The sequence below is a fragment of the Rhinoderma darwinii genome, chromosome 4 (genome assembly GCF_050947455.1).
Source record: "Rhinoderma darwinii isolate aRhiDar2 chromosome 4, aRhiDar2.hap1, whole genome shotgun sequence".
Classification (NCBI taxonomy): domain Eukaryota; kingdom Metazoa; phylum Chordata; class Amphibia; order Anura; family Rhinodermatidae; genus Rhinoderma; species Rhinoderma darwinii.
The window spans coordinates 170863384-170885195 of NC_134690.1; the positions used below are offsets into that span (position 1 = coordinate 170863384).

Here is a 21812-nt window from a genome sequence, read left to right on the forward strand (position 1 = left end):
CCATTGAAATCAATGGGCAGATGTTTGGAGGCGTTCTGCTACCGATTTTTCAGCCGTTTTTCGAGCGTTTACGGCCCGAAAACCGGTGGAAAATAGGCCATGTGAACATACCCTTAGGCTTCCCGTTACCATAGCAACAATCAGCCCCCGCAATTGCTTAGCGGGGTGCCGATATTGTTGTAAGCAACTTAAATGCGGCTGTCACTATTGACTGCCGCATTTAAGGGGTTAATTGGTTCGAATCACCGCTGTGATCCGACCCAAAGTTTTCCCCCAGTACTAAGGCTGCTAGTAGCAGCCTGTACTGGGAGATGCCGTGATTGCCTGTGTGCTCTGTTAGGAGCACATGTAGATTAACGGGCTACAGGCACAAGGACCAGTGCTGCAGCCCGTTAATCTACGTGGGGTGGTCGGAAAGAGTTTAAAGGGGTTTTCCCATAGTCAATAAATATAAATTATCCACAGGATAGGTTCTAAATGTCTGATCGGTGGGGGTTCGATCGATGGGACTCCTCCAAACCCGAGAATGCGGGTCCCTGCGTTCCCTATGTGAATGGAGCGATACTGCGCATGCTCAGCCACTGCTTCACAGAAAGTGAATGAAGCGGTTCACATAGGGCACTTGGGTTCCCAGATCCCCACTAGTCAGACATTTATCACCTATCCTGTGGATAGATGATAAATTATGATTATGAGAGAACCCCTTTAAGTAGCATGCACGTAACTATAATCGATAATAATCACCTTTTCAGATTATATTGTCAGGTCCGTATTTCACACCGAATAACCACCTCTGTAAATTGAAAGCTGAAGGCATGCCTGGAAAGAAGTACACCACACAAATGTCTGAGGTACAGCTTCAATGTCAGCCAGGAGGGACTGCACTTTATTCAGAACAAAGAAACACACACAGAGAAGACACATGCCCCTCCCTATAGATGTGTGACTTGCTTGAATTCCATTGGCTCTTCTGCTGTAACTTTTGCTATACATTCTTCTGCACACTCCTCTTTGCATTCCAGGGGGCGGTGTCTTCCATAGGTGTGTCCGACATGAACAAAGAACTTGTTATATATATCAGTATATTACACAAAGAACTGAAATGTATATACATATATGTGAGGATAATATTTTTCAGACAATATACATAGTAATGATCCCTGACAGTCCCCCCTAAAAATATTATTACTCTATCCCTGAGTCTTGCCTAGCAACCTACCACTGACCACTCGAACCAGGCGGGTAGGGGTTTTGGATTTCTTCACCAGCTTGAGACGAGCTACTCCTGATGAGTAACCCCCCTTTGTACCTGGACTTCCAAGGTGTCGGAGTGGTCCTAACTTTCCCTATTCTCCTCTGGATACAGGATGGTTGTCTTGATATAATCTACAAACCACTGCTGGTTGTAATATATATATATATATATTAATCCGGTCTACATTTTTATTAACAGTAATAATTGTCGCACTGTCACTTAGTGTCCTAATGGGACTTTACCCCTGCAGATATGACAGGTCATGGGCAGCACAGTGACCTTCACCTCACACCTTCACATAAAACTCCTCAGATTGTAATTTGCAGCACCTTGGCATATTTACACACATTATAATTATAAACCTCAGACATTATAAACAATAGGGCCTCAGCTAATAACATAATGCTATCACCAATCTCATGCTATCACCCTCAGGTCTCGGGTCCCATCAGTTCATTGCCAGTCCTGTACACCATCGTCTTCTTCTTCTCCTGTCTTCTGTTCTTCACTGACTGTCACCCTCAGGGTAACCCACACAATTGTGGAGTCAGACTACGTTGGTGTCCAGTGGGGGAGTTATTATTACCCCCTCCTGGTCACTTACTTATCAAAACACTTGATCCTGCTGACGGATTCACTCAGGTCTTTGGTCTTTCCTTTCTGATGTCCTCAGGACTTGGTTTGGTCCTTCTCATCTGTCCGACACCGTCTCCTTTAGTTTACGTCATCAGGCTGTACATAGCACCTCATGTTGTGAGCCTGGGGTGAGATCCCATGTAGACAGATTAGTGGAGTTGTATTGTGACTATCAAACCCTCCGCATCTGTACTCTTCCTCTGGCAAGTTACTTGTCTGGGCGGCCGCTTAGAATTGTGACACTGCCGTCAGTTCATGATAAACGCGTTGTACCGGCTCAGGCTGTGCCTGCCGCATCTCAGTGATGGAGTTCATCGTGTTAAAAGTCTTTTAGTTCATATTTACTGGCACTTGCTGGGGACCCCCAACTCTTGTCAATTGTTAAAATAAATACTAATCTGGTGATAACATCATCCGCATACACTATAAACGTTGTTATAAGTACATACAATAATGTCAGGCCCTTAAATGACATCAAAAACCTTTATATAAGGAAAAACTTCTCTGTTACAATGGACAGGGCACCTAGAAGATGTGTGATTACTGGGTACATTTCATTTGCACTTGGTGATACTCTTTCAGCAGGATTTGTACCTTGATCTCAGCTGATCGCCTAGAACATCTCCACCTCACAGAAACATACACAGATTCCACATGTTTATCTGACAAGCGTCTTAAACCTATTTTTCTTACTCTAATCTGGTTCGTTCTACCTGGGAAGGCCTCTCAAGGTCGGTTCTCTTTGTGGGAGGCGGGTATGATAAGGTTGGCACCGGTCTGCCAGGACTGTTCTGTAGGCAAATCAAACAGCTCTAACAGAATTTAGCAGCGACAGCTGTAAAACCTGGGACATACCAATTAGATCTTACCAAATCGATCCTTGCAGTCTTGGGGCATATGTGAGGTCATACACCATCAATGCAAAAGCCATCAAGAGTGCTTTGGGTCTTACCGGTTCACGTTCCCTTATCCGTCCACATTCTGTTAGAATCTGGTTCTCACGCCTTCCGCTCCCAGTTGGACTCTTCCTGTGGAGAACAAGCTTTTCATAGCCTAATCAGTAATTGATCTTAATCAGATAATTCAATTGAAGAAAAACATTAACAAATAACATCTTTACATTAAACGTTCACACTGGTCAGTAACTAAAACTTACAAACTGATTCTCCTTCTTTATATACATATCTATACTTACACATATACACTGCACAGAATTCTCTGCTCTAAAATTTCCCTTTCACAACAAAAATAAAAATAAACAAATAAAAATGTTTTCTAATGGGAATATCCCACTTCTGTACCTTTTATCTGACGCATGACTCTAATAGTCCAATGCTAAGGCTGGTCCAGAACTTTACATAAAACTTAACCTCAATATTTAATATTCCCACTAAACTTTTTAAATACAGTTATTAAACAAACTAACTTTGGGACAATGTCTAGAGAACTGCTGACATCTTATCATTGTACAAACACCAGTTCAATACTTGGGATAACATTGTTCCCCTGTCACTTACACACAACGTCTGTAGTGGGGAAAATACAGGCCGGGCTTCAGGCCCACCGAGAACAGGTCTACACACATGAGCACTTTGTCATACACTTCTACCTCGGGTAGTTGTATGTTCTGCAGTCGCTGGGACGGGTAATCTGGCCGGGCTGCACTTTTCACAGGTACCTTTGCTGTTTTACCTATGTCATGCCGTGCGCACATCATGCCGGCTGCTACAAACCTAGTGGTGGCATTATTGTATCCAGGGACAAGCCAATTTACTGACACCTGGCCGCACATACTCTTGTTGTCAGGTCTGTCTTCTCTCACTCTCTCAATTGGCTTACCCGATGATCCAATAAAGTTCCTACTACCAATGGGCCCATAATTGTGGGCGATGCCAAAAGCGTACCTAGAGTCAGTGTAAATGTCGGCCGTCTTACCTTCTGCCAGGTTACAAGCCTCAGCGAGCACCTCCAGCTCCGCTCCTTGAGATGAACAAGAAGGTGAGAGTGGTTTCTGGATGATTTACCTGGTGCCTCGTATCCCGGCTTGTACATACTGTATAATAAAATATCTCTTTATTACAAATTTACATTAAAAACCCATGTCACATATATATATAGAACATCTCAAAGGGGTGGCGTCTTCATTCTCTAAAATAAAACCAAATGTTATACACTTCTCCACACTCATCTGATAATCACGAGCACTTTGAGAATCTCACTTTTATCAGGTTCTGCAAATACTTGATTAATACAAAAACAAATAAAAAGAAAACATTCCTAAAAACTTTACATCAAATTAACAATGTCCAGACAATTTTTGTTTTGCCTTCCCCCTCATCTTAATCCATAAAGACTCGTGTGAGTGACGTCACCTCTGCCTCCTGTGTAAATTTGCTGGAGGGGGATGGTCTCTTACACAACCATCTACACAAACCTCAAAATGTAGGTTACTCTCATACACATTTAATCTGGATTACTCATTGAGGTCTCTTACACATTTTTAGATCTCCTGAAACCAAATTAATTAACTCAAAACAAACCAAAATTGTACCTGATCAGTTCCTTCACCCTTCCCCCCTTTGTGGACTCTGCGAGAGTGATGTAGCAGAGTTCAAAACGACATCTCAACATAACACTAACTTAACCCCCTGTAATGTACAACAGCCTGAAACAAAAATGACTTTTTCCTGACAAACATTTGATCTTTACAATGACATGACTCATGTGTGAAATCAAAAATAAAACAATTGTAGTTTGTTATTCAATAAAACAAAAAATATTATCTCTGATAACATTAATTACTGCAAACCAATAAACTGTATATATAAATAGGGAACGGTGGGGGGCACATACATTTTCAAAACCCCGATTCTCACAGTATCTAAAGTTTAATACATCTGAATTAACATCAAAACACATGAAATCTGATCACATCAGAACACATAAATATCGTAACTTTTATCAACAACAGCGCATGCGCAAAAGAGAAGAAATTTATTTAGGTTTGTACACATTACTGATATATATATATCTCAGCAGTGCATATTGAAATCCCTTTGTCCCATCAGCCCTGCAGACTGCACCCAGTCAGCCCCCCTCCTCCTCCTCCCAAACACAGCACACTTTAGGGGGGAGGGAGGGGGGTCACACACTCATTTCTCAAAACTTCTTCTCTCACAATCTTAACACTTTCAATGCCGGCAAAACAACATACGTATCTGCAATCATTCATCACACCATTGTATAGGAATTATCTACGTTCAAAACATCAAACATATAATTTGTAACCGTACAATTTGTCGGCCACCATCTCTATATTATGATGACGTGTTGTTTCATCAGTGAACTAGACTGGAACTTCTGTAAATAGAAAAAAAACACTACAAATGACAAAATTAACAAGGTGATTATTTCATACTGATTTGGTTGGGCCGGGCGTGGCCACATCAGGGGCAGGGGGGGGGCAGCCTCTCCCATTGGAAACACAGTGCGCAGCTGTGAAGGGGGGGTAGTTTCCCACCCACAATGAGGACACACTCAACATGAGGTACGGACGCCATTACCGGGCGTTGGCTGGTCCTGTTTTCTAATACATATAACATACAATACCTTTCTTATTCCTAACTTCCTCTTCTGCAAATCCCTCTAAAGCACTTTTCATCAACTTTCTACCTTCCAACTTCCCTTTGTTCTCCAGAATACCTTTTGCCCAATCTGCGGCTTGGAGCCGCCCTCCTCTATGGATCCCACACACTTCCATCAATTTCTTCATTTTACGCACGATCCTGGAGATTTGAATATGGACCGTAAACCATCCATTCTAACAGTCTATATTATACACGTAATTTATATAACAATTTTCGATCTGCAACTCTTGGTCTGGCAGGAAATAATATAATTTCACAGTCTCCAACGCTAAGTCTCGCCGAAATAGTATAATCTCTAGTCTGCAATGTATTTATCATTACATCTCGCTAGAATTATAAAAATCTTTAATTAGACTCTCAAAAATATTCAATTAGACTCTCTGGCCTCGCTGGAAATATTAAAATTCCACAGTCTGCAGCTCTCTGGTCGTGTTATATAACTTTATCTATTTAGACTCTCTGGCCTCGCTGGAAATATTAAAATTCCACAGTCTGCAGCTCTCTGGTCGTGTTATATAACTTTATCTATTTAGACTCTCTGGCCTCGCTGGAAATATTAAAATTCCACAGTCTGCAGCTCTCTGGTCGTGTTATATAACTTTATCCAGTCCCTAACTACCCAGAGGATGGTTAGTCGGGCGCGACTAGGGTCTCACAGGTTTTCAACCTCACAGCGGAAAATATCACCTCTGTCGCCTGAGATAATCCAGGAAATCAACAAAAGGGTTCTACAGATCGCCACAAGACTGCCCACTAACACAGATAAGACGAAGATTTATAAAATCAATTCGCTTACCGTGTTATTGCGGAGGTGATCAAATTCCTTCAGTGGGCAACTTTGAGTCCTCTGTTTCACCCTGTGATTGTCGACTGTCCGGATTTTGATTTTTCCTCGAGTGAGATCCTGGGTTTCGGCACCAAATGTCAGGTCCGTATTTCACACCGAATAACCACCTCTGTAAATTGAAAGCTGAAGGCATGCCTGGAAAGAAGTACACCACACAAATGTCTGAGGTACAGCTTCAATGTCAGCCAGGAGGGACTGCACTTTATTCAGAACAAAGAAACACACACAGAGAAGACACATGCCCCTCCCTATAGATGTGTGACTTGCTTGAATTCCATTGGCTCTTCTGCTGTAACTTTTGCTATACATTCTTCTGCACACTCCTCTTTGCATTCCAGGGGGCGGTGTCTTCCATAGGTGTGTCCGACATGAACAAAGAACTTGTTATATATATCAGTATATTACACAAAGAACTGAAATGTATATACATATATGTGAGGATAATATTTTTCAGACAATATACATAGTAATGATCCCTGACAATATCTTTAACAGCTATTGTAATGTGTATGGGCTCCTTCACTAATGTACATTATGAAAATTGCATATATTTTATATCTCCTTATATCTTTGCTGCTGATGCACTGTGTGATTGAAATCTGAGATATCATTCCACATGTAGTAGCTGTCAAAATGTTGGACACACCTGACTAGATCTCTCATGATCTTAAAAACTCTGTACCTAAAATACTTTGTCAAATATAAATATTGACTTTGTGCTAACTTCTTTTCAAAAAATCTAAAATAAAAATAATGTTTTTTTCAAATGCAAATTTAGAGGTGGAGAATGTTGAATAACAATGGTTAGATCTATATTTTAGGAAACTTCCACACAGAAATATTTTGGTGAGTATTTGGCATCTTTCCATTATACTTTTTCTCTCTTAGGTTCCAATACTGTTTTTGGCTCACTAAGTGCTTATTCATACTAACGCGTCTGGAATCGACCACGAAAAACATCTCATTTTCACACCCGATTTGCACCCGTGCGGGACCCGTTTTCACGGATCCCGCATAGCCTTGAGTCTATTGGGGGATCCGTGAAAACTTATATGTTCCTATTTTTTCATGGACCATTCTTATGTTCCGTTAAAACAATAATGAATATGATTAGCCCCATAGGAATACATGCAGCCGTGTGCCGGCTGTTAAAAAAAATGTCTTTCATGCGGACGATTTATACGTTTGTCTGAATAAAGCTTGTGTCAGTTCACACTGAGCTTTGTTACGTTGACTTTGAAACCGCGTTAGAATCAGCACCAGAAAACAGCCGGAATCACTGCTCGAGGAAAAAAAAGCGGCATGTCGCGATTTGTACCTCTGACCTCCCAATTAAATCAATTGGAGGCAGAAAAAGCCTGTGGCCCTCGTCTTCTGAGCAATTTCCACAATTTTCTGCCGACCTTGCATTAGCTTCAATTGTTGCAGGTGAAAATGTCGCAAAAAACGCGGAAAAACACATGCAGGTAGTTCAAAATCTGACTCAAAATTCCTGAAGGAATTCCTGAAGAAAAAACTCTGCGGGAACTATGTTTAAGGCTATGTTGACACACTGTGTTTTCAGGCGTATTTCGGGGCGTTAACGCCTCAAAATTTGCCTGAAAAAACGGTAGCAAAACGCCTACAAACATCTGCCCATTGAATTCAATGGTAAAAACGTTGTTACGTTCAGACGGGGGTTTTTTTTACACCACCGTTTTAAAAAACAGCGCATCAAAAAAAGCCACATAAAAAGAAGTAGCATGTCACTTCTTCAGCTGTTTTTGGAGCTGTTTTTCATTGTGTCAATAGAAAAACAGCTCCAAAACGTCTAGAAAAAATGCCTCAAAATCGTTTTTAGCTTAAAAAACGGCTGAAAATTAGAGGCTGTTTTTTCTGAAAACAGCTCCGTAATTTTCAGCCGTTTTTGATCTTGCGTGTGAACATACCCTCACACTGATGCAAAATACTGCCAAGTAAAAGATAAAAGTAAAAACTGTTTTACGGTCGTGTGCATGGACCTAAGCAATGAAAATATGAGCCGCTGAGGGGAAACATGGCTGCTAGGTTTAGAAATTGAAATATGAATATTTCAGTGAATTTTTACTATAAATAAGAGATTGTGTATGAAAATTTAAATGTTAATTGAAATAATTTTGTGGGGATACCTGGGATTTTTATTTATAATACATTTATTTTTCATTTATACCCAGTTATCAAAGATTTATGGGAATATAATGACCATATGGGCTGGGCAAACCCATATGATTGTGCTGAATGGATATGAAACTGTAAGACAATGCTTAATCACCAACTCAGAAAAAGTTTCAAACCGCCCTACAACACCATTTTTCAAGTACTATGCTGAAGGAAAAGGTAACTAATATGTAATTAAATTTATGACATTATAGGGTGGATGCGTATTACGATATATGTAAAAACACATACAATCTCCAAGAACCACTCCCTGAAATGTAGAACCACTCACTGAAATGTAGAACCACTCCCTGAAATGTAGAACCACTCCCTGAAATGTAGAACCACTCCCTGAAATGTAGAACCACTCCCTGAAATGTAGAACCACTCCCTGAAATGTAATGGTGCTTAAAAAAAAGATTAATAATAGTAATAATAAACTAAGTTCTACCAATATAAAAAAAATTGAAGTACGCTCTTATTGTTAAAATGGTTAGCCTCTTTAAATATCTTTTCATGTTTTGTATTTCGACACAGATATTCTGTGGTCTATGCTGCACACAAAAATACGGGAGCCTTGAAACAGAACCCATGCTGAGCCTCATTTTTGCACTTTATACAAATTTATACAAAGCATGCAGCATAGACAGCATTAAGTATACTTTTATATGTGGATGTATCAATGTAACATTATAGGTATTTAAAAAAAATATATATATTTCAGTTAAACAACATTTAACAGTTTACCTCTACATAAAAGTTGAGTAACTGGAGGGGGCATGGCTGGTAGGCAGAGAAGCCGGACAATTGAGATGAGAGATCCAGGACTGCTTACCTCCATCTGAGATCATCTGTGCCCTAAACGACATCTAAGCCTCACACAGAGTGTAATCTCCTACACATATTAAGACCCATATTCCACAACTTGGTCAACCTACGACACTGCGGCCTAGGCTGTACCCAGACATGGGTCTCGATTTCCTGCAGCCTGGCGCCATCAAAGATTCCTATTACTTTTGCGAGCCTTCATCTACCCTTATTAGACCTCTATCCCCTCACGGAACCCTACTTTATCTGATTAGAGGCCGTAGCAAAAGGCGGCCTACCTACACCTCGAAAGCCGGGGCCTTGATTTCTGGGCCAGGCAACTTGAAAAGGACGGCACTCCCTCCGTTTCGCCAGTGGATCTTCATCTCTCTGCTGGTGACCCTCATGCTGCCTTGCTGATCCTCACTGCTGCCATCAGAAGATAAGGGGGTGGATCTCTCTGCACTAGTGAGGCAGGAATGGACATGGGTGCTGGAGGTAGAGCACTGACTACATTAAAAGTCCTCCTCCTGCAGCATTTGGAGTTGACATCCCCTGACTGCTGACCCTGCTCCCCACTGCAGGCATCTGCACAAGGGAATACGGATTGAGGGGCAACACACCTCCCTACCATAACATTACAGAACCCTCTTTCTCTCCTGGGGACACGCTATATCATCCCTCCACCCCCTGACTGGGGCTGCTCTCAAGACTTTCTTTGTCTGGCTTGCTTTAAGTACAGGCATTGCCTCCATTTTTTTGTACTTTAGCTCAAGAGGTCCAAATTGTTTTTATGCACAAATTGTAACGGCAGGGGGTAGGGAGACGGACAAGTGAGCCCTAATCTACCCGCCACTCTGTCCCTGCCTACTTGCAACGACCCGCCCTAGGCGACGGGGTACAACTGGGCGGCGGTCCCTGCGCTCAGTAAGTGCACGACAAACACGACAAACATATAAGGAACACAAGCAAGGAAAAGGGGCCGTTGCCCACGGCAACACCGTGAGCAACCAGAGTGGTGAACGAGCCGAGTCAAGCCAGGAGTGTGCGAGGTACAAAACGAAAAGCAGAAGAGTAGTCGGTAAGCCAGGGTCGGTATGGAGCAGGATCAAAAATAGCAGGAGCTGTAGCTGGGCCAGGAACCACAAGGAAGGAAACAAAAGCAATAACAAGCACTGAGGGAAAGGAAGTGCAGGCTTAAATAGACCGAGGGCGGGAGCTAGCTGAGTCTGGCCAGGTTACGATAGGCTCTCCCACTCCTAAGCCTGCCAGCCTGAATGGTGGAAGCAGGAGTCAGTCTCAGGGATGTATTCTCAGGTGCTGACTGATTAGTTCTGGGAGTTAACCCCGCAGTGCCTGGCAGATCCTTTACAGTACCCCCCCTTTTATGAGGGGCCGCCGGACCCTTTCTAAGTGGACCTGGCTTACTGGGGAAACGCAGGTGGAACCTCCTGACCAATACCCCAGCGTGAACATCCCGGGCGGGTACCCAAGTCCTCTCCTCGGGCCCGTATCCTCTCCAATGGACCAGGTACTGGAGGGAGCCTTGGACCATCTTGCTGTCCACAATCCTGGCCACCTCGAATTCCACCCCCTCCGGGGTGAGGATGGGAACAGGAGGTCTCCTCGAGGGAGCCAAGGACGGGGAGCAGCGTTTGAGGAGGGAGGCATGAAACACGTCGTGTATCCGAAAAGACGGGGGTAACTCCAGCCGGAAGGAGACAGGATTGAGGACCTCAATGACCTTATACGGCCCAATAAACCGGGGAGCAAACTTCTTGGACGGAACCTTGAGACGCAAGTTCCTAGACGACAACCACACCAGATCCCCGACCATAAACAGGGGGTTAGCAGAACGTTTTTTATCAGCCTGAGTTTTTTGTACGCTCTGGGACACCTCTAGGTTTTTCTGAACCTGGGCCCAGACTGTGCACAGTTCCCGATGAACGACCTCTACCTCAGGATTGTTGGAACTACCAGGTGAAACGGAGGAGAACCGTGGATTAAACCCAAAATTACAAAAAAAAGGAGAGACCCCAGACGAGTTACTGACCCGGTTATTAAGGGAAAATTCGGCGAGGGGAATTAAAGAGACCCAATCAAATTGACAGTCAGAGACAAAACACCTTAAGTATTGTTCTAGAGACTGATTAGTCCTCTCCGTTTGGCCATTGGTTTCAGGATGGAAGGCAGAGGAGAAGGACAGATCAATCCCCAACTTCATACAGAAGGCTCTCCAAAACAATGAAACAAATTGTACCCCTCTGTCCGAAACAATATTGACAGGGACCCCATGGAGACGCAGGATGTGTTTGACAAACAAGGTAGCCAACGTTTTGGCGTTGGGTAGTTTCTTGAGGGGCACAAAGTGGCACATCTTACTGAAGCGGTCCACCACCACCCACACCACCGACTTGCCTTGGGATGGAGGCAAATCGGTGATAAAATCCATGGAGATATGTGTCCAAGGTCTCTGGGGAATGGGCAACGAACGCAGTAAGCCCGCTGGTCGGGACCTGGGAGTCTTGGACCTAGCACAAACCTCACAAGCGGCGACGTAGGCCTTAACGTCTTTAGGCAACCCAGGCCACCAATAATTTCTGGTAATGAGGTGTTTGGTACCCAGGATGCCTGGATGGCCAGATAGTGCGGAGTCATGAATTTCCCTAAGTACCCTTAGCCGGAATTGCAGGGGAACAAACAGCTTGTTCTCAGGAAGGTTCCCGGGAGCTGCACCTTGATCAGCAGCAATTTCAGAGACTAAATCAGAATCGATCGAGGAAATGATTATACCTGGAGGCAAAATACAAGCAGGATCTTCCTCCGAAGGAGGGCTGGCCATGAAGCTACGCGACAGTGCATCAGCCTTAATATTTTTAGACCCAGCCCTATAGGTAACCAAAAAATTGAATCTGGTAAAAAATAACGCCCATCGAGCTTGTCTCGGGTTTAGCCTCCGGGCAGATTCTAGGAACACCAGATTCTTGTGGTCGGTAAGGACCGTTACCTGGTGCCTAGCCCCCTCCAGGAAGTAGCGCCACTCTTCAAATGCCCATTTAATGGCTAAGAGTTTGCGGTTGCCAATATCATAGTTACTTTCAGTTGGCGAAAACTTCCTGGAGAAGTAGGCACAGGGGCGGAGATGGGTGAGGGACCTGGTACCCTGGGACAAGACAGCCCCCACTCCCACCTCAGATGCGTCAACTTCCACGATAAATGGCTCCATTTGGTTGGGCTGAACCAGCACCGGGGCCGAGACAAAGCACTTCTTAAGGACCTCAAAAGCCTGGACAGCCTCAGGAGGCCAGTGGAGGAGATCAGCACCTTTGCGAGTGAGGTCCGTAAGGGGCTTAGCGATGACCGAGAAGTTAGCAATAAATCTCCTGTAATAATTAGCAAACCCCAAAAAACACTGTAACGCCTTCAGGGAGGCAGGTTGGACCCATTCCGCCACAGCCTGAACCTTGGCTGGGTCCATGCGGAATTCATGAGGAGTGAGGATTTGACCCAAAAATGGAATCTCCTGTACCCCAAACACACATTTTTCGGTTTTGGCAAACAGTTTATTTTCCCGAAGGACCTGGAGCACCTTCCTGACATGCTCCACGTGGGAGGACCAGTCCTTGGAAAACACCAGTATGTCATCAAGGTACACTACCAGAAAAATCCCCAGGTAATTTCTCAAAATCTCATTTATGAAATTCTGGAAGACCGCAGGGGCATTACACAACCCAAAGGGCATGACGAGGTATTCGAAATGGCCTTCGGGCGTGTTAAACGCAGTCTTCCACTCATCCCCCTCTTTGATGCGAATAAGGTTATACGCCCCCCGTAGATCCAATTTAGAAAACCATTGGGCCCCCTGAACCTGATTAAAGAGATCAGGAATCAAAGGAAGGGGATACTGGTTCCTTACCGTGACCTTATTCAGGCTACGGTAGTCAATGCATGGCCTAAGACCACCATCCTTCTTCCCCACGAAGAAGAAGCCAGCACCTACCGGAGAAGAAGAGGGACGAATGTAACCCTTGGCCAGGGATTCCTGGATATACACTCTCATAGCTTCACGTTCGGGACAAGAAAGATTAAATATCCTACCCTTAGGAAGCTTAGCTCCTGGTACCAATTCGATAGCGCAATCGTATTCTCTATGAGGAGGTAACACTTCGGAGGCCTCCCTAGAGAAAACATCAGCGAAGTCCTGAACAAACTCGGGTAGCGTATTCGCCTCCTTAGGGGGAGAAATAGAATTAACAGAAAAACATGACGTACAACATTCATTACCCCATTTGGTTAGCTCCCCAGTATTCCAGTCAAACGTAGGATTATGCAACTGCAACCAGGGAAGACCTAGCACCAAATCGTACGATAATCCCTGCATCAACAGTACAGAGCATTGCTCCAAATGCATGGAGCCAACAAGGAGTTCAAAAACAGGGGTATGCTGTGTAAAATAACCATTAGCAAGAGGAGTGGCGTCGATACCCACTACCGGGACAGGTTTAGGCAAATCAATAAGAGGCATAGCAAGGGACATAGCAAATTCCACAGACATGATATTAGTAGAGGACCCTGAATCCACGAAAGCACTGCCGGTAGCAGACCTACCACCAAAAGAGACCTGAAAGGGAAGCAAGATCTTAGTACGTTTCATATTTACGGGAAATACCTGTGCGCCCAAGTGACCTCCCCGATGATCACTTAGACGCGGAAGTTCTCTGGCTGCAACCTTACGCTTAGGACAGTTGTTCACTTGATGCTTGTCGTCCCCACAGTAGAAGCAGAGACCATTCTTCCTGCGGAATTCTCTACGTTGTTGGGGGGACACGGAGGCCCCGAGTTGCATAGGTATCTCTGAATCTTTCGGGGAGGAACGAAGCAACGGAGCTTCGGGAGGCATCATGGGGGAGTCGGAGGAGAAAACACATAAACGTTCACGTTGTCGTTCCCTGAGACGTCGGTCAAGTCGTATCGCTAAAGCCATAACCTGGTCTAGGGAGTCAGAAGAGGGATAGCTAACTAGCAGGTCTTTCAGGGCATTCGACAGACCCAACCTAAACTGGCACCTTAAGGCAGGGTCATTCCACCGAGAAGCTACGCACCACTTCCGAAAGTCAGAGCAATACTCCTCAACAGGTCTCTTACCCTGACTTAAGGTCACCAACTGACTCTCGGCAAAGGCAGTCCTGTCAGTCTCGTCATAAATAAGTCCGAGAGCAGAAAAGAAACAATCAACGGAGGAAAGTTCAGGGGCGTCAGGAGCCAAGGAGAAGGCCCACTCTTGGGGCCCTTCCTGGAGCCGGGACATAATTATACCCACCCGCTGGCTCTCAGAACCTGAGGAATGAGGCTTTAAACGAAAGTAAAGCCTACAACTCTCCCGAAAGGAGAGAAAAGTCCTCCGGTCCCCTGAGAACCGGTCGGGCAACTTGAGGTGGGGTTCAAGAGGTGCAGTGCGGGGAACTACCAGGGTAGCATCAGGCTGGTTGACCCTCTGAGCCAGGGCCTGGACCTGTAGGGAGAGACCCTGCATTTGCTGAGCCAGGGTCTCACGGGGATCCATAGTGGTGTCAGGGACCAGGGGTAGACTAGGTATGGGCTTGTTATTTGTAACGGCAGGGGGTAGGGAGACGGACAAGTGAGCCCTAATCTACCCGCCACTCTGTCCCTGCCTACTTGCAACGACCCGCCCTAGGCGACGGGGTACAACTGGGCGGCGGTCCCTGCGCTCAGTAAGTGCACGACAAACACGACAAACATACAAGGAACACAAGCAAGGAAAAGGGGCCGTTGCCCACGGCAACACCGTGAGCAACCAGAGTGGTGAACGAGCCGAGTCAAGCCAGGAGTGTGCGAGGTACAAAACGAAAAGCAGAAGAGTAGTCGGTAAGCCAGGGTCGGTATGGAGCAGGATCAAAAATAGCAGGAGCTGTAGCTGGGCCAGGAACCACAAGGAAGGAAACAAAAGCAATAACAAGCACCGAGGGAAAGGAAGTGCAGGCTTAAATAGACCGAGGGCGGGAGCTAGCTGAGTCTGGCCAGGTTACGATAGGCTCTCCCACTCCTAAGCCTGCCAGCCTGAATGGTGGAAGCAGGAGTCAGTCTCAGGGATGTATTCTCAGGTGCTGACTGATTAGTTCTGGGAGTTAACCCCGCAGTGCCTGGCAGATCCTTTACACAAATAAGAGACTTTGATCAATAAGATCATAGCTTTTGTAAACTAGGCTCACACAATTTGTTCAAAATGTGCACTAAGAACATAAGTAAACGTAGCAGTAATGCAAATTTATCCATATACAGTGTATTAGGTAATCTTAGCATCTGCAGAGTGCTGTTGCAATGTTTTTTTCTCTACAAATTTTTTTTTACCTCGTCTGCCTTTGACTAAGTTTTGTTTTGTTAAAGACAGAATAACCTTAACATTCTTTTGATGGCCAGCTAGTACTGTCTTATGCGCAAGCCTTAGCCGAACGTTTATTTCTTTAGCCTTCATTAGCGCAACAAAATTGGCAAGATTGGTGGAGAAATTTCTGACCGGCCAGGTCCACAAAAATTAAACACCACTAACCATCTCGATAACTTTGGTAAGGTTGGTGGCACCTCTTCTAATAGAGAATCCAAAATGGCTCCCGCATTACAGGTTGCGGACAAAAAATGGATACACCAGTTGTTGGTGTAGGAATCCTCATCCTATGGTGACCATCCTTTCTCTCATTCTTTTCTAAATAAGGTTATCACACAAGATATTGGTCCTGTCTTAAGAAAACTTTCTGACATCAAGCAAGATGTACGTCATACTGACAATAGAATAGAGAGTCTAGAAGCAGCACAAACTGCAATCCTTGAATTCAATTGTGCCTATGCTAAGGCGTTCTCTATCTGCCAAACCCATATTTCCTCCCTACACGCTATTGGAGGATTAGGACAATTGAGGGCGCTGCAAAAACCTCCGCATGTGGGGGCTGCTTGAGACAGTATTACTGGAATCCATAATGCCTACCCTGAAACTAATCTTCAATGATCTTTGGGGCTCAGACACTGCTATGGACTTAATCCTCAAACTACATAAACCCAAAGCAGTCAAAAAGATGGCACTGGCTGGTTTTGTTGAGCACACAAACAGAAAAGGCATTTGATAGGGTGGATTGCAATCAGTACTTGAATCTTTCTACTTTCCCCTGTTTTTATCTCAGCTATCCTATAACTCTTTCATAACCTAATGCTAGAATAAGGGTGAACAGTACATTGTCGGGCTATTTCCAACTCAGAAATGGTACCAGCCAGTACTGCCCCCTCTCACCGTCATTGTTTATTTTAGTTATGGAGACTCTCATTCTCAAACAAAGGCAGTCTTCTGAGATAGAGGAGCTAAAAGTTGTCTCCTTCTCTCATACTACTGAAGCATTTGCAGACGATCTTCTTATTTTAATCACCACCCTGAGCAAAGCTATCCCTTTTATTCTGCACCTTTTTAATACTTTTGAAGCGGTATCCAATTTGAAAATTAACTTGAGCAAGTCAGAGGCTTTAAATGTCTCGGCTCCACGACTTAGATTACTCAGATTACTTACAACAAACTCCCCTTGTAAATGGCTAGTTGTCGCTATAAAAAACGTAGGTACTCAAATTACAGCGGACGCAGGTCTTCTCTATCCGGAGAATTATACACCTCTTGTAACTGGTATTAGAAAACAATTGGAAGGCCTGCGTTTGCTCTTTACCTCCTAGATGGGCAGGAAAAACATTCTTAAAACCTACATGCTCCCCAAGATTCTGTATGTGTTGCAAACGTTCCCAATACATCTTACTTTACCTTTTTTTAAATCCATGTGTAGCCTGTTTGTAACATTCTTCTGGAAAGGTGGATGGCCTAGACTTGACGCATTCTCAGCTTATTTAAATGAAGCAGAAGGGTGGATTTGCTTTGCCAGATATCAAATTGTACTTCAGGGCAATCTGTCCTGTTGGCTGCATATAGTCTCCCAATCCAAACTCCATATTGATCTAGAGAGATATCTATCTTAGAACGCAACAATCTACTACATCTGTGGTTATCGTCCTCTACTGATACGGCCCCACCATATTATCATCCACATCATCAGGGGCACCATAAAGGTGTGGCAATCTATCCAATCTCAGCAGATGACCTAGCCTTTCCAGTCTTCATTAATGCCACTCCACCTGGCAAAATTTCTACAAAAGCGGTCAGTGTGTGTTAAGCAGCGTGAAGCTGCTTAACACACACTGTCTTAGCTCAGCGTGATCTCGCGAGACCACGCTGAGCTACGACAGTGTGTGTAAACATTCTCACACTGATAGGATAGCGTCAGAGGCTGTGAGGTAGCACCACCAAAGGAGAATTGCTGGCGTTGACACCGACTTTGCTATTCAGCGATTCATTAGCATATTTGGCACCCAAACAACTCTGGGAAAAATGTCAGGAACAGGGGGGCCTAGAAATAAAACAAAAGCACTGTTGGAGTCCAGGAGACAGCGGTACTAAGGGAAGGCTGATGGTTCACTTTCTAGGACCCAGTGACAGGCCTCCTTTAAGGAACTACTAGATGACTCGGCTACACGAAGCCTTACTTTTTTTTACAAAAATTGGCTTTCATGCAACAGGTCAGGACTCTATCTAGAAAGGTGAACCCCCCGCCCCCCATTATGGGGACCTAATTGATTGGATAAATAATTACTCCTACTCAAACTTCCCTCTAAATTAAGAGATTACTGTAGACTCTCTTTCCCCTGAGATGCCAGGTTTTCTCAGAGCCCGGGAGTCGGAACTTTTTACAAAATTCACGGCTGTGAAAAAGAAATGTATTCTTTCACATTCCCATGTCTTTTCCAGCTGTATCCAAATACAGAAAAATTCCTTTAAGATATTAACTACATGTATAAGACCACAATATTCTTAAATTTAGCCAATTTAGCCTCTTTAGACATGTGCTGGAGGTGTCAATTAGCCCCTGACTCTGACTCATACATGGTATACGTGCCCGGGGTTGGAAAGCTTCTGGCGCCAAGTGAGGCAAACAATTCAGACAGTTTGTTCTCAGACATCCCACTCTTGACAGAATTAGTGCTACCATAGACCCCAACAGCCCATTTTAAGCCCTCTTGACATTACCTCGCGACCTGATTGCTAACAGCAGCAAAACTAGTTATCTCATGGCGTTAACTTTGTGTAAATTCCCCTTGTATTCGCAAGTGGGTGAAGAAAACCGAGCAAATGCGCAGATTTGAGGAACAGCTAGCTTGCGAGAACAACTCCCACACTTGATACTTGTCCACCTGGAGCAAATGGTCGGTATGTAGAGGAGAAGGTTGTCTGGATAATTAGAGTCTGCTCTCCTTATAGCTCACATACCTGATATACTGTGTTACTTTCTGTATTCTATAGCCTTTTACATGTATCTGAGTTCTTTATATTGCATGTCTAGACCCTTAATGACCACCCATACATCTTTTCACGGTGGTCAAAATAATTACCTATGCCACATCACTGTGAGAAGGCAGTGCTGTGACAGAAAACCCAGCACAGTTATCAATTGCCGGCTAGAGTGGGTGTCAGGCTGTCTAAAGACAGCCGGGCTCCTGCTCAGAGTGGGATCGAAGTTAGCTTCGATCTTGCCTGTTTAACCCCTTAGATGCCAAGGCCAACGGCGACTGAAGCATCTAAGTGGTTTCAGAGGGTGGGGGCTCCCTCTGTCACCCCATCGGCACCCTTGCAATGCGATCGCAGGGTGCCGATGGTTTTATGGCAGCCGTGGGCCTAAAAAAGGCCCCCAGGTCTGTCTTTAGTGTAATGACATACCTGGTGCTGTATTTCAGGGGCTGACGCTAAACTTCCGGGCCGCGGTGAGTGTTGTGATCTGTATTCTGGCAACACAGATGCTACAGCTTCTACTGTAGAAACCGGATGTCAGTCTCTCTATGCGAGTCTGTGAGACTCATATAGAGGTTCTCATAGACTTGCATTGAGAGCCTGACGTCCGGTCCCTACAGCAGACGCTATAGGATACAGGAATTCAAACTGAAGATCACGTGACCTCACGGGGACCTGGAAAGGAGTTGCGTCCCGTGAAATACAGTACCAGGTAAGTCAATAGACATCACTACATTACACTGCCATACCTCCCAACCATCCAGGATTCAGCGGGAAAGTCCCAGATTCCGGGTAGTGTCCCACTGTCCCGGGCGGCCTGGGTATGTCCCGCTGTCAACTGTATCTGCGTCCTCAGGACGCAGATACAGTTCAACCCAATGCTGAAGCAGGGAACCATCAGCTCCTTGCTTCAGCAATACTTCAGAGCGGAGGATCAGAGGGAACTCCTCCGCTCACCGAGGATTCCCCGGGCACATTGCTACTTTAAGCGCTGTGCTTGGGGAATCCCTTGACGTCATTGTCCATATATGGACAGTGACATCAGGGGCTCCTCTTGGAGCAGAATCCCCGGCAAGAGCATCGGCAATGCTCTGGCAGGGGATTCCGCTCCAGGAGTAGCCCCTGACATCACTATCCATACATGGACAGTGAAGTCAGGGGTTTCCTATAGGTGCGGAATCCCCGGCCTATGCTCTGGCTGGGGATTCCGCTCCTAGAGGGAGTCCCGATGGCGCTATTTACAGGGGGAGGGTAGCTCTATCTACAGGGGGGTGAAGCGATCTTCAAGGGAGTGTGGTACTAACTACGTGGGCACTGTGGCACTATCTATGTGGGCACTGGCACTTTATATATGGGCACTGGCACTAGGGGCAGCTAAGGGGGCATTATACTGTATGAGGACAGCTAAGGTGGCATTATACTAATGGGGCAGCTGTGAGGGCATTATACTGTATGGTGGCATCTAAGGGGGCCTTTAAGTGTATGGTGGCAGCTAAGGTGGCATTATACTGTATAAGGGAAGCTATGAGGGAATTATACTAATGGGGCAGATGTGAGGGCATTATACTGTATGGTAGCATCTAAGGGGGTCTTTAAGTGTATGGTGGCAGCTAATAGTTTTTAAAGAAAGACATCTGTTTAACTTTTTACTTGATGGAGGATTGTCTCAGTTTTTCCTAGTGCAGACTAGGCACAAATATATAATGTACTGACATATTGTAACGTCTATGGCCACAGCCCGTCGTTCTGACTTAACCTCCGACAGCCGCGGCCATGGACACGCGAGTTCCCTGCAGAGTCTTCCTCCTGTGAGACGCCGGCACTCACTTCCTGCATCTGAGACTGTCTCCCGCAGGGCGTGCGCGCCCGCGTGTGCACGGCCTTAAAGGGCCAGTGCGCGCACAATTGCAGTAAATCTGCAATCAAGTCTAGAGTGCTGCTGGACTATAAAAAGGGCTCTGCCCTCTTGTTCAGTGCCTGAGCATTGTTGTGTACCTAAGTTTGTCTTGCAAATGGTCGTCTAGTGTTTTCCAGTTCCCAGTGTTACCCGTTCCTGCTGCCTGTACCCTGTATCCTGTGCTAACGTGCCTCTGTGCCACCTAGAGTCGAAGTCAAATATAATGGTGGTTTCTCTTGGCTCAAATACCCACAAAATCTCTCTCAGACCGGAGCAGGCAAAACTAAATTGGGTATGATCCAACAAATACCCTAAATAGCATATATAAAGTACAGTGAAGTTTACCGCTCAGACGGCACTGGTAACAGTCCAATATCATTCAGTATAGACACTCTCTCCCAGAAAAATGCAGTGGACAGTCCGCAATCCAATGAGGGTGTGGATGGTAATTCTTATCCTTGTAGTTCCACCAAGCTCCTTATCGTCTCCCTCCACATTCAAAGAACTCCTGGTAGGAAAAGGATCTTATGTCTCTAATAGATGGAAAAAGGAAGACACATAGTGCAACACCCTCTGAAAAAGATTGCTCCACGCCAAGTTTAATCCATACTCACAGAAGTAACAAGAAATAAAAGCATCAAGGTAAGTAAAAATCGTTAAAATTTCTAGGCGGCACGCCAAACACTCTCGCCCGACCCTGGGTTTCGCCCTTCCGGCTTCCTCTAGAGTCGAAGTCAAGTTGTGTCTTCCGCTGCATCTACTGCGTCACACCCCGTCGGGTGCCCGTCTACTGCCGGAACCTTATCTTCAGCATGAATCACCGCTACTGTCTGCATTGCCTTAGGTAATATTTCTGGACTATAGACTTTGTACTATATCTGTTTGGCGTGCTGCTATCCCGTTACACGGTACAGCCAAGTGGGTCCACACCCCACGCCATGACAGTACGCTCAGGCCATGGACCCCGCTGGTCAATTCAAGGGCATGTCACCCTCCCAAGCCATGCAGGCGGACCTTCAGGATCTGCGAGCACGACAGGATCAACTTCTTGTGGCAGTAGATTCCATGGCACAGTAGCTAGGGGCGATAGCTGCTTCCTTCCACGGTTCTCGCTGCTATTGCCACCTCGGTTCCATGGAGATGCAAGTACGTGCAGGGGG

At 45.1% G+C, this 21812-nt stretch overlaps 1 protein-coding gene across 1 annotated transcript in view; it reads left to right on the plus strand.

Annotated features, from left to right (window-relative positions):
• LOC142759561 (cytochrome P450 2J2-like) overlaps positions 1-21812 on the plus strand; it is a 141967-nt gene that overhangs the window by 12695 nt on the left and 107460 nt on the right. The window contains exon 2 of the mRNA XM_075861863.1: positions 8578-8740. Within this exon, the coding sequence (XP_075717978.1) occupies positions 8578-8740 (163 nt within the window). The remainder of the gene's footprint in view (positions 1-8577; positions 8741-21812) is intronic.